The sequence below is a fragment of the Triturus cristatus genome, chromosome 8 (genome assembly GCF_964204655.1).
Source record: "Triturus cristatus chromosome 8, aTriCri1.1, whole genome shotgun sequence".
Taxonomy (NCBI): Eukaryota; Metazoa; Chordata; class Amphibia; order Caudata; family Salamandridae; genus Triturus; species Triturus cristatus.
Window position 1 is genome coordinate 1,466,844,606 of NC_140591.1, and position 12,626 is coordinate 1,466,857,231.

The following is a 12,626-nucleotide window of genomic DNA, read 5'->3' on the forward strand; positions in this document are numbered from 1 at the left end:
GGTCTGACCTACGAATATCTTTGGTCTTATCAAGATAAAACTTCAACAACCTCCTAACGTCCAGGGAATGTAGAGACCTTTCCGCTGCAGAAGAAGGATTCTGAAAAAACGTAGGTAAAGTTATGGTCTGGTTGACATGAAAATCAGATATAACCTTAGGAAGAAATTTAGGGTGAGTACGCATAACAACCGTAGCAGCATGAAATACAGTATAAGGTTCTCGGCAACACAACGCCTGAAGTTCACTCACCCTGCGGGTCGATGTAATGGCCACTAGGAACGCCGCCTTCCAGGACAGGTGCTGCAACGAAGCCTTGTGAATAGGTTCAAAAGGCTCCTTCATCAATCTGGACTGCACCACATTCAATTCCCAGGAAGGCGAGGGAAGTCTGACAGGAGGGAACACCTTCTTCAAACCTTCCAAAAAATCCTTGACCACAGGGATCTGAAAGAAGGAAGTCTGTGAAGGGCATTTCCTGTAAGCAGTCAAAGCAGCGAGATGAACCTTAATGGAGTGGAAATTAAGGCCAGGCTGCGCCAAATGTAAAAGATATGGAAGGATGACATCTACCTTACAGGTCGTCGGGTCAAAGTTCTTGGATTTGCACCAGATGCAGAATCTCTTCCACTTGTAAGCATAGGAAGTCCTAGTGGAAGGACGTTTAGCCTCCTTCAGTATGCCCATACAATCTTCTGGTAGATTCAAATGGCCATATTGCACTATCTCAGGAGCCATGACGCCAAACTCAAAGACGAGAGGTTGGGATGCACCATCCGCCCCCCTAACTTCGTGAGAAGGTCCGGCCTGCACGGCAGCCGCATGTGAGGAAGGAGAGACCGGTGAAGCAGGTCCGTGAACCACCACTGCCTGGGCCATTCTGGGGCAATCAGGATCATCCGCGCCCCGGACTTGGACAGTTTGATGAGCACTGCCGGAATCAGGGGAATGGGTGGAAAAGCGTACAGAAAGCTGTTCGACCAGTCGATCCATAGCACATTCTGCAGCGTCCCCTTCTGGTAGTACCTGGATGCGAAGTCTCGGCATTTGCTGTTTTCGGCGGTGGCGAACAGATCTACGTCTGGAGTTCCCCACCTTGCGAAGACTTCTCCTAGTACCTCGTCGTTTATGACCCATTCGTGGTTCTCCTGAAGCAGCCTGCTCAGCGCGTCCGCCTGAACATTCTGCACCCCCGGCAGATGCGTGGCCGTGATGATCAGTCCCCGGGCCAGAAGCCAGCGCCTCCTGCGACAGAGTGCGTGATCTCGACCCCCCCTTGCTTGTTGAGATAATACATTGTGGTTGTATTGTCCGTCTGTATCAGCAACGAGTTGGTCCGAGAGGACGGATGGAAGGCCTTCAATGCCAAGTACACGGCTCTTAGTTCCAGGAAATTGATGTGGTACATCGACTCCACCGGGGACCACTTTCCTTGTATCTAAGTCTCCGGAGTGCGCTCCCCAACCCTGGAGAGACGCATCCGTCACGATACTCGTCTCGGGAATGTCCTTGTGGAAGGGAACCCCGCTGAGGAGATTCTCCGCCAAACACCACCATCTCAGAGACTGAAGAGCATGTAGAGACAGCCGTATCTTGTCGTCCCAAGAACCTGTTCTCTGATCCCATTGATCCTCCAAGCACTCCTGCAGTGGTCTCATGTGCAGCCGTGCGTGCGGAGTGAGGAAGATACAGGAGGCCATCGACCCCAGCAGCGAAGACACCTTCCTCACTGTCGCCGATGGAGCGGCCATGAGGTCCTGAGCCTTCCGAAGGAGCGATAACCGTCTCTCCTCCGAAGGAGACACGCTTGCTGACCGTGTATCGATGGAGGCCCCCAAGTACTGTATGCACTGGACCGGAGTCGGGACAGATTTGGACATGTTGACGTGTAACCCCAGCTTGTTCAAGAGAACGCACGTCCTCCAGAAGTGCGCCTGCGCTTCCGAAAAAGATGAGGCCTTGATCAACCAGTCGTCCAGGTACGGGTAGACAACACCTTGTTCCTTCGCAGGTGCGCCGCTACCACTGCCATGCACTTCGAGAAGGTCCTGGGAGCAGACTTTAGCCCGAATGGCAGTACTGTGTATTGATAATGATTGGCGCCGACTTGGAATCGCAGGAACTTCCTGTGTTTCCGTGCAATGGGCACATGGAAGTACGCATCTTGTAGGTCTATGGCACAGAGCCAGTCTCCCTGTTGCAGCTGAGGGTAAATCTGATGCAACGACAGCATGCGAAACTTCTCTCTGCGAATCAATTTGTTTGCTTGCCGCAAATCCAGAATGGGCCTGAACTCGTTCTTGTCCTTCTTGCGAACCAGGAAGAAACAAGAGTACAGACCTCTTCCCCTTTTGAGACAGAGGTACGTCTTCCACCGCCTTTTTCCGTAACAGGATGTCTGCCTCCGCCTGGAGCTCTCGCAGTTGATACCGCGAGCTTACCGGCGGAATCTCTGGAGACGGCCTGATGAACCGAAGAATGTATCCATTGTAAACAATATTCAGCACACACTTGTCCTGAGTAATTTTTCTCCACTCTGCCCGGAAAAAATTGAATGCATCCCCCCACTGGAGTGGGTAACGGTTGCAGGGGGAAGTAGATGCTCAGGGCCGCGACCCGGCCGGGCCCTTGGTAGCAGTAGCGGACTGCTGGCCCCCTCTACCCTTCTGGCATTTCTAAAAGGGTTTACGGAACTGCTGCTGCTGGTTTTGCTGCTGTCCCGAGGCCTGCCCACGCCCTCTGCCCGCAGACCCGAACCGTCTCTGGAACGGGCGTTTCTTCTTTTCTGGCTTTTCCAACCGGACAGCCGTCAGGGTCTCTGCCTCCGTCTTCATGCGGGCCATCTCGTCGTCCGCATACTGGCCGAACAGGGTTTCCCCTGAGAAAGGCAGTGCTTGAGCGAGGTAAGGCGAAGCCACGCGTGACATCGTTGGTGGACGCCATGACAGTACCCATGCGCCGCCAGCAGGGACACATCCGCTGCCGCACTGATCACCTGGTTTGAGACCAGCATCCCCTCGCGCAAAGTCTCCAAGAAGTCTTCCCTCTTGTCGCGAGGCAGCAGCTCCGCGTACTGCTGGAGAGACTCCCACAGGGCACGGTCGTAACGCCCCAACAGAGCCCCGGCACTTGCCGCCTTCATGGTGGTAGCAGCCGTCCCACAGACCTTCCTGCCCGCCGAATCTAGCCATCGGCTCTCCTTGTCGGGCAGAACTGTCGATGAAGGGGTGGTAGCATGCTGCTTCCTCGCCGCCGTCACAATGACTGAATCTGGCTTAGGGTCCGTCCTCAAAAAGGTCGGGTCCGAGTCCGGGGCCCGATACTTCTTCATAAGCCGGGAGGGGGCGGATTTCGTCACTGCCGGAGTGAGGAACAACTCCATAGCGGGCTCCACCAGTCCCGGCACGAGAGGCAGCAGGGGGCGAGACAGGTGCTTCTTGTGCAGCGTCTCGAATATCACGGACGTCTTAGGTGTCGGTACCGTCACCGTGATTCCCAACTTGGCTGCACCTCTCAGTAGTACCTCCTGGAAGGAGACCAGATCGTCAACCGGTGACACCCTCGTCCCGGGCGGGTGACAGCGTCGGCGAGAAGTCCCTGGCAGATGATAGAGTGCGTGATCTGGACCTGCGCCTCCTGTGGCATCGCCTCGATGTTGACGACGAACGCCCACGATTCCGCGATCTCCCTCTCCGTCCGGAGCGGGAGCGCGATCTCCTTGGCTTCGGTCTGTCCGCCGGCCTCGCCGGGCCTGGCGACGGAGGCTTACCCTGGCGCCGCGGCCTAGGAGTTCCCTGCGGCGGCGGCGGATACCTGGGCAACGATACCGACGGTATCGGAACCGGTGGTGGGCCCGAAGGCCTGCGAGGCGGAATAGCCGGAGGAGGAGGAGGAGGAGGAGGCGTCGGTGGCGGAGGAGGAGGAGGTGGCGTATATACCACTGAGTACCCCGAGCCCGGGGACTCCGTCTTATCGCCTCCTCGACGTCAATCGCCTCCTCGGCCTCGACGGGGAACGCCACCTCGACGGCGAACGCCTCGACAGCGAACGCCTCGACAGCGAACGCCTCGACAGCGAACGCCTCGACAGCGACAGTCTCCTCTTCGCCGACGGCGACCTCCCCTCGACGGTGAGCACTGACGCCGGGCCTGATCTCGACATCGATGCCTCGACGCCGACATTGACGGCGTCGACGCAGACGATGCCGAAGTCGTCGACGGCGGTCTGATCAGCTCCCTCGACGTTGAACGACGACGCCGCTTCTCCCCAGAGCCCTGGGGAGACGGCAAACAGACCGTAGTCTTCCCTCTCGACGCCTTAGTCGACGCCGTTGGAGAATGGGGGAGTTTGCTGGTCTTCCTGCCCCTGGGGAGCCCCCCAGAGGCCTCAGCATGGGCAGACTCAGCCCCTCCTGACCCACCTTGTGCCTTTAGCCTTCTGTCCTCCAGGACTTGGAGCCTAATCTTCATTCTTTCTCTCAAGGTCCTGGCTGAGAACGAGTGGCAGATCTCACACTCTTCCGGCACATGGGACTGGGGAAGGCAGCCTATACACACCTTGTGTGGGTCCAACTTAGCCTTCTTCCTATCGCACTCTGGGCACTTGTCAAACAAGCCAGGGATGTTGACAACACCAGAAGGAAGTCCCAACACTAAAACACTTGAAAATTTGAGAAAAATCACCAATAAACCCTTGAAAAGGGAGAGCTCATTGCTCCAGGGTCCTGCTAGCAGGAGCCGGAAAAAAGAACTGAAAGTAAAAGGGACCTGCTGTGCATTCTGGGATACTGGAAAAGTCCTGGAAAGTTTTCTTAAAGGCACAGTATCCTGTTCTGAGCCACATAATGGCAGCCTATGGGGCTTGTCTGTCCATTCCTTCCTCTCTATCATTCCAGAGGCTTTTGCTGGAAGAGGCAGGTTTTTCTCTGTGGAAAAAGCTGGACAGGCAGTGCTGTTGGTGGTTGTTGGTGGAATTCTTTCTAGTTGAAGTACTGGAGAGTGTGGCCTGTGGATATAGGCTGCATTATCTGTCTTTGAAATTCTCTCTTAAGTGTAGATGCAGGTCTGCATGGCTTGACAACTTAAGAGATTATTTGTATTGCTCCGGGGTCCGCGCACATGGGCGGGACTATTCACTAGATTATGACTATACACAGAGATCCCCTACTACAGAAGTATTAAATACAAAGCAAGCAAGTTAGAGTGTCAAGAAAGATAAAAATGGTAAGCAATGGGCTCATTAAGTTGTTTGCATGGTCCTCAAGAGCTAAGAGCTGACTGTAAACAAGACTTAAAAAGGTCTAGTCTTTTCAATCCATTCGCTATGCCAACATTTTCTGCCATGCTATTTAGCACCAGTAAAAAAAATACAGCATCGGCAAAAAAAAGGGCAATAACTTGTACACAAGGAAAGAGCAGGAAAACACATGCAGGTACCAGGTTCTGGAATGTAAGCAGTGGAAGGCAACAAATAATCCAATTAGAGACACCATAAAGAACCTATGCTTTAGGGAGGGACACAAGAAGAGGAAAGAGAGGCGTTGAATAAGACTCAAGAAAATCAGAGTGACCACACAGCCAACCGTTGGAAAGCAATGGGCTCACTAATGTCTTGGTATGGTGTAGTCCACAGACGTTAAGAGTGGTCTGTGGGTGATATTTAACAAGGCATCCAAAAAGAAATACACCTCTTCTTCACAAGAACTTTATTTTTACAGAAGATATCCAAGCTGAAATGTAAAGATTCAAAAGCAACTTACATTTACAACAAAATAACTGTCATTGTCAAACCACCAAACCAAAATTTACTTTAGAGAAACGGGAAATGAAATATCTGTTTACAAAGAACAAATAAAACGAGTACAACAAATGAATTACCTTGGAAATCTTCAGAATTAGGCAGCTTCACTCCACATATAAAATAATCTTTTTGATCATTCTGTGGATGTAACACAAAATGAAATAATGTCATATTACAACATATTAAAGAAGGAAACTTTCAGCACTAAATTTCATTAATGTACACGAAAGAAAGTAACTGCATGGTTTACAGAGAAAATTACAATACGATATAAAGAGGATTGTACAACATGGGTTTGGTAACTCAGTCAATGCAAACAACTCAAAGAGCAAGCCAACATGTGATATGATGCTGGGAAGTCGATACCGGAGTAGTGAAGCAGAGACTTGTTATAATTCAAGTGCTAGTTTAGGCGAAAGTTTGCAACTTGCTTCTATCATGAATGGATGTACTGAACAAGCTGCACCAATTATGCAACAGATTAAACTTTACAGTTTAGTTCCAAATGCTCTCAAAATGAGAAGTCAAGTAATATGCTCCTCTAACTTCATAGATGTAAATCAATGTTGGTAACAGAGGAGTTGGACATCTTAGAGACAGAGTTTATTATTTTCGTCTCCTCTACAACTTAGCTTGTGAAAAAGAAGAAAACGTATGTGACATGTGTAAATGTGTTCATGTGAGACATTGGTATTAAAAACAGTGGAAGGTCAGAAAAGGGGGAAGAGGCGATTACGTGCTTCATCTAATGTATAAACACCATGGTGTATGACACTTTATTGTTACGAGGAGCTCCATCATTATATTCCTGGACTTGCATTTTTGTTAATAAGAAACCTCCCAAGTTATTCTTCAATATGGAATATGTTGAGAAATAAAAATGAGGAAAGTGGTTACTAATATTCAGCATCTTACTAGACGTGCATTTTGAGACACAGGCAGTATGAAACGAAGGAGTGCAAAAGACAGAATAAACTTGGAGGCATTCACCCAAAAGTTAAACATAAGAGTTGCACTTAACATTTCGCTTAATCTGTTCAAATAACCTGCCTTTATCTTTAATTTTGCCCTTGTATTTTTATGAAGGCGAAATTTGTCCTGCATTCTATTTACTTCCTCCAGTTTCCCTATACAAAGTATGCTTACAAGAGGATTTTCACGACAGAGCCATACTACTCTAGCACCTATATCACTACTTTGTTACTTTATCTAATTCTACTCTTTCGGGGTAGAATCTACGTTTCTCCTATACCAATATATCCGACAATGAGACACCTTTTTCTCATTCAACAAAGAATCTTTGCTAGAGAGGGTTCCGTTACCTTGGCAATGCTAAATACTGGTAAATGTCTGGATTTGTGCTGAGCAAAAACAGCTGTCTGATGCAAAAACTACATGTCTCTTAATGTTTCATCAGATCTGTTTTCAAACGGGCAAGAAGCTGTTACTTTACTTATCATCGGTATGTATTTATCATCATTTTCCAGTGGGCAATTGCTTTCTTGAATGTAACTTCTTCCTTGCAATGACTAGGTCACACTTCGGATTGAAGTTTTATTCTAGTTTTCAAAATACCACTTTATAGGTATATAATTTCTTCACCTTGTTCTCTATCTAGAGCCGACCGCTGTTAAAAAAAAAAGTAGCTTCTGCCAGTAGTTACATCGTGATACAACAGGATTTGCTTTTTATTCAGTTCTTTACGCTGGCACCAGCAGACTTGCATAACGCCCCAACTCCACACATATCACCATGGGCCTATACACCGTATTCTTTCTTTCATACAATATAACAATCTATATATCCCAAAGTGCTGAAGGCCAAAATAGAAGACTGTCTGGAGGTGCTCATAAAGACACTGGGCCAGTTAACCACCAGCATGTGCAGTGCATCTTAGAATAGAGGTCTTACAGTCTTTTTGTGCCAGATTGCAGCTGATAACAAAATAGAAGAGCTAGAATACAAGAGAACCTGCAAAGTGCCACATCAGGTGCACATAAAATGGTAGGTTTTCACACTACTACAGATGTGATTTGAGAGATTGAAGTAAACCACCTGGTCTTTCACAATATGAACAGATCTGTTTTCTGCTTTTCCCAATGATCAACATGAAGCCAATGAAACTTACCACATCCATAGGATAGATATATGAAAGTTCAGACAACAACTGTCTGCAGCGAATGGTTAACTGGGCATTTGTCTTCAAAAATAACTCTCTGTTAAAAAAGAAAAAATGCAAGAAGTCAATTTCTGAGCCAAACTGCCATCTCTTGAAGTGGTCTGAGCTTTACAACGTAACAATAATATGAAATAGTGATTAAGACAAATTGAGTAAACTTTGAATTTTCCTATACTTTGTGGTTAATGGAGTGAGTGGTTCAGTATAATACGGTTAGTGACTATAGGTTTCGGGAGCTAATTTACCTCTTGGCAGTGCATTCTTTCCGTAGTTCGTGCAGAGATTCTTTCTGTATTTGCAACCTCTCGTGCTCAGCATCAAATGTAAGTCCTAGAGAGATAAAACACTTTTTATAAGAAGCAGTATTTTATAACATTTTGTAAAGCTGCAAACAATTCACATTAAAATGACAATATGATCACAAACTATCATTAGCTATCGTGACACAACCCAAATAAAGAGGGCAACAAAATATAGGCAAACCGCATTATTCTGCACTTGTAATTAAATATTTTGTATACGAGCAACGTAACAAAATGTAGATAGGTATTTGTAGTAAAATGTCAGTGAATAATATCTGGATTGTAATTACTTTCTTTACAGACAGATTACACATTCTACATGACTTATCAGTATCTTTCCCTTGCTTATAACGTTTATCTTTTGTTTTCCCGTTGGTCCTCTATCAGCTACTACTTTCCCTTTCTCTAAGCGCCTATGTTCCAAGGTCAGTTTCCATGCAGTTGGTTGTTCTATCAGTTTTCCACAGCATTATGTTTGTTTGCAATAGTGAAATTGCTGTGTGCTACTCGTTGCTACCATCTGATTATGCAGTGTTATCATTCCACCCTTTGATTCACTTCTAAAATAAATGAAGACGGCATGGCAAGATGGCGGAGGGGTACTACGTGACTCCCTCTCTCTCCGAAGTTCAGCGACTACGGCCTGTGTTCACAGCCCGAGCTCGGAGTGAAGTTTCCGTGAGGAGACACCCCTCATCCCCCCACACGCCCTGGATGGCGCCAGCGTGGGGAACGGGACTCCCTCCAGCTGCCTCATACAGAGGGGATAATAGCATTGACACCTGTGAGGCTGTCAAACCTGGACTGTGCAGGCCTGATGGACGACAGTGCCCAGTCCCAGAAACTGGGCCTGGTGGTAGATGGAGAAGAGGGGGATGGCCCAGTGACAAGATCCTTTATGGAGGCGCTGTTCATTTCCATACAAGAGTCTCTCCAGACAGTGAAAAAGGAGCTCTGAGAACTTAAAAGATGTTTGCCGAGACCTGACTGAGGTGGGCAACAGTCTCCGGTCTTGAGGATCATGAATCAAGTCGGGATGAGGAAACTGAACGGCTCAGCAGGAAGTGTTACACTTACGAGATCAGCAGATCGCATTGCGAGCCAAAGCTGAAGATCATGAAAACCGTTCACATAGAAACAATATTCACATTCGTGGAGCACTGGACAAGGCACCAGGCTTGTACATTGGAGCTTATGTGAGGGTGCTCTTCCTCAAGATCCCTGACGTGCCAGCAGACTCAGATTCAACTGGGCAAAGTTCACAGGGCGGGCTTGCTAAGAACAGAGGGTGCCCGTCCACCTGACATTCTTATTTGTGTCCACGGTTTCCAACTCAAAGAGATGATAATGCGCAAAGCGAGGGACGCTCTCCCCATTCAGTTCTGCGGTTGCAGGTTAGTGTCATATCAAGATCTCTCTGCACCCACCCTTCAGAAACACAGGGCATTCTGACCAGTGATGATCTTTCTTCGCAATCAAAGTGTTTCCTACAATGGGGAGCAGCCATTCTGCCTCATCTTCTGATGGGACAGGAAACTTCATCAACTGAAATCCCTGTCAAAGGCCTGCCGCCTTATGAACATCACAGGCGGAAAGGATGAGCATGCAGAACAGCCCGCGCAGAAGGAGGGAGCGCAAACATCTCCGAAGGGGCAAGGTCCCAACTTCCCCCAATGTACTGTGCCCAGATTGAGCAATCATAGCTATGGAGAGGCAAGAGGTCTTGGACACCCTAGCTGGCGATCCAGAGAGGCAGGAATCAACATCAGACTCATCCGGACACGGGGGCGTGGCTGCGACAGCAATGGCCGCGGACGTGCCTGGGTAGAGCTCCGCCGAGGCTCCCCAAGTCAGGCATATTACTCCGTTCACAGGCATCCGGAGGGCTCCAAATTACATCTCTGCCCGGCGCGGCTCGACCGGAGGCTCTGCTGGGGGTTTTTGCATCGCTGGGACCCCACACGCCGCACCGGGACACTCGTGGCGGCGGACCGCCCGACAGACGGCGGGCGTGATCGGCTGCGAGAGCCCGTGGCTGGGCCCCGCCCACAAGGCCGCGAGCAGCGGCGTCGCCGGCGGCAGCTTGAGCCGGAGCCACATATTGCGACCCCCCCCCACAGATAATTAGACCGAAGGGCCCGGGAGAGCTGTGAGCGGGGTGCCTGATATTAAGAGGGGAAAATGAAAGTAAACCACCGGAACGGACGCCACCATTGCAGCAGCTGGAAGGTGGAGGTGTTATTGGTGCGTTGCGGCCCGGGCTCCCCTGGGGCACGCAGGGCCGGACCGGATCTTGACTGGAGACGCCGGACACCGCGACGGACGGCTGCGAGCGTGGAGACGGATGGGGCCGTCTGGATTGGCTGGAACCCTGACATGTACACGGAGCTTTCCATGCTAAAATGAGGGCCCGACGTGACATTGTGGGCCTTCGTCTGGCCGAGCCCCGTTGGGTGTGCTGCACTGATGGTCTGTATCTGTGGCCGACTGAGACGGTGAGCCCTCCCTTTGATCTAAGGACTGTGCATGAAGGCCTAGACACTATACGCACGGACTGTGGCGGGGTCTCCGGAGGGAGTCAGGTGGGGTCAGCTGGTTGCTCGAGAGACACAACCTATTTTTCGAGGGCCAAGCCTGCCCCACCGCGTGGGCTCTGGTGGCGCGGCGGTGAGGCCGCTGGGGAGGGGAGGCGGCTTAGGTGCATTGTCGCTGCGTCTGATGTCGGGGGGCACCCGGACGCGGACTGGAGCGAGAGGTGTGCAGACGCTGCCGCAGCCAACTAAGCCTAACATGGCGAGGCAGGGGAGTCCGGACCAGATGGCAAACAAGTTGGATGCGGTGCTCGCGGCGGTGGAGCGGCTGGAAGCAACCATAAATCAGACCTGCACCTCGCTGGAATCTAAAATTGATACGGTGGCTATCGACCTTACCCATCTACATGCGGACCACCGGAAATTGGCGGACCGCACTGCCGCTCTGGAATCAACACTCACCGATGTCAAGCTGCAGGTGGTGCAAACCGATAAACTTGTACAAGATTTGCTGAAACGAGTTAAATTCCTGGAAGACAGGGCTGAAGATTCCGAAGGCCGGGCGCGCCGCAATAATATACGCGTGGTAGGTGTTCCGGAACGCTGGGAGGGAAGAGAACCTGCCTCGCATGTGGAAACATGGCTCAGAGGTCTGCTGCCGGAGGGATCCCTCTCATCACAATTTGTCGTGGAGCGTGCTCCTAGAGTCCCCCCCCCCCCCTTGCGGGAGCAAATCCACGACCCTTGCTCCTCCGGATCCTTAATTATCGGGATCGTGACTCTATACTGCAGGAAACCAAGAAGCTTCAAGATATCCAAATTGACAACCACAAAGTAATGTTTTTCCCGGATTATACCATCTAGGTACAGCGGCAGCGACTCTCATTCATGGCGGCGAAGAGACGCCTCCGGCAAAAAGGCTTGAACTACTCTCTGTTGTTCCCTGCCCGGCTGCAGGTGGTCGCTAACGATAAGACACACTTCTTAGACACCCCGGAGGGTGTGGAGGACTGCCTGGACACGCTCAACGGTGAGAAGCCTCGGGATGGGCTGCGTCGGTGGCATCATCGAGGCGGAGGGACCCCTTTCGCCGCCGCCAGAGGGAACGCAGATCTACAGGACGGAAAGCGCTGCCTTTAACACAGACGGGCCGCCCCCGGAGCTAGTCTTGTGTGGCCAGCGCGATGCTTTGCAGGCGGCGGCGATCAGTGGCTCGCAGGCGGCGGGCAGCACGTCTGGGTCCAGTCAGCGGGACCTGTCTAGCGACGACGAACAGATATATGGCCTTCCGGAAACACAGGACTCAGTTGAGCACCCGGATGTCACCCTGCAGACGGCGGACCTCCTAATGTGACCACTGTGGGCTTCTGCAGTGGACTGCAACATGACCGGAGCTATTGGGGTGGCTGCATGGGGGGTGTGCAGGAGGTGGCCTATGTGTGTTCATGAGGCGAGACGAGGGTGCACTCATTGATCCATCCACAAAACTAACTGGCGGGGCGTAGAAGGGGGAGGCAAGGGATTCTGGTATGCACACAGTTGTAGTTTTGGGCCTAGGTATACGCATTCCAGTCGGAAGGGGTCCCTGTTCTGCTATGGACTGACTGCCCCGTTTGAACGGTGGGACTGCCTGCTACTGGGGAGCCTCTGGGGGGCCCAGTGTACGAACTGTAGATGCCACATAAGAACAATACGCAGCGCACCCCCCTGGACTATATTGATTGTCATCTCCACCTTGAAGTTTGGACGATTGCTATTAGCATTCTCGCCCTTTTGGTATTAATTATGTTCATAATTTTGTATTATTGGTTTTTCTT

General features: G+C 50.5%; 1 protein-coding gene across 1 annotated transcript in view; it reads right to left on the minus strand.

Annotated features, from left to right (window-relative positions):
- The window catches only part of UVRAG (UV radiation resistance associated), a 336,707-nt gene that overhangs the window by 103,897 nt on the left and 220,184 nt on the right, over positions 1-12,626 (minus strand). Inside the window, exons 9-11 of the mRNA XM_085623282.1 lie at positions 8,222-8,306; positions 7,926-8,013; positions 5,875-5,935 (exon numbers count right to left, since the gene is read on the minus strand). Coding sequence (XP_085479408.1) covers positions 5,875-5,935; positions 7,926-8,013; positions 8,222-8,306 — 234 coding nt within the window. The remainder of the gene's footprint in view (positions 1-5,874; positions 5,936-7,925; positions 8,014-8,221; positions 8,307-12,626) is intronic.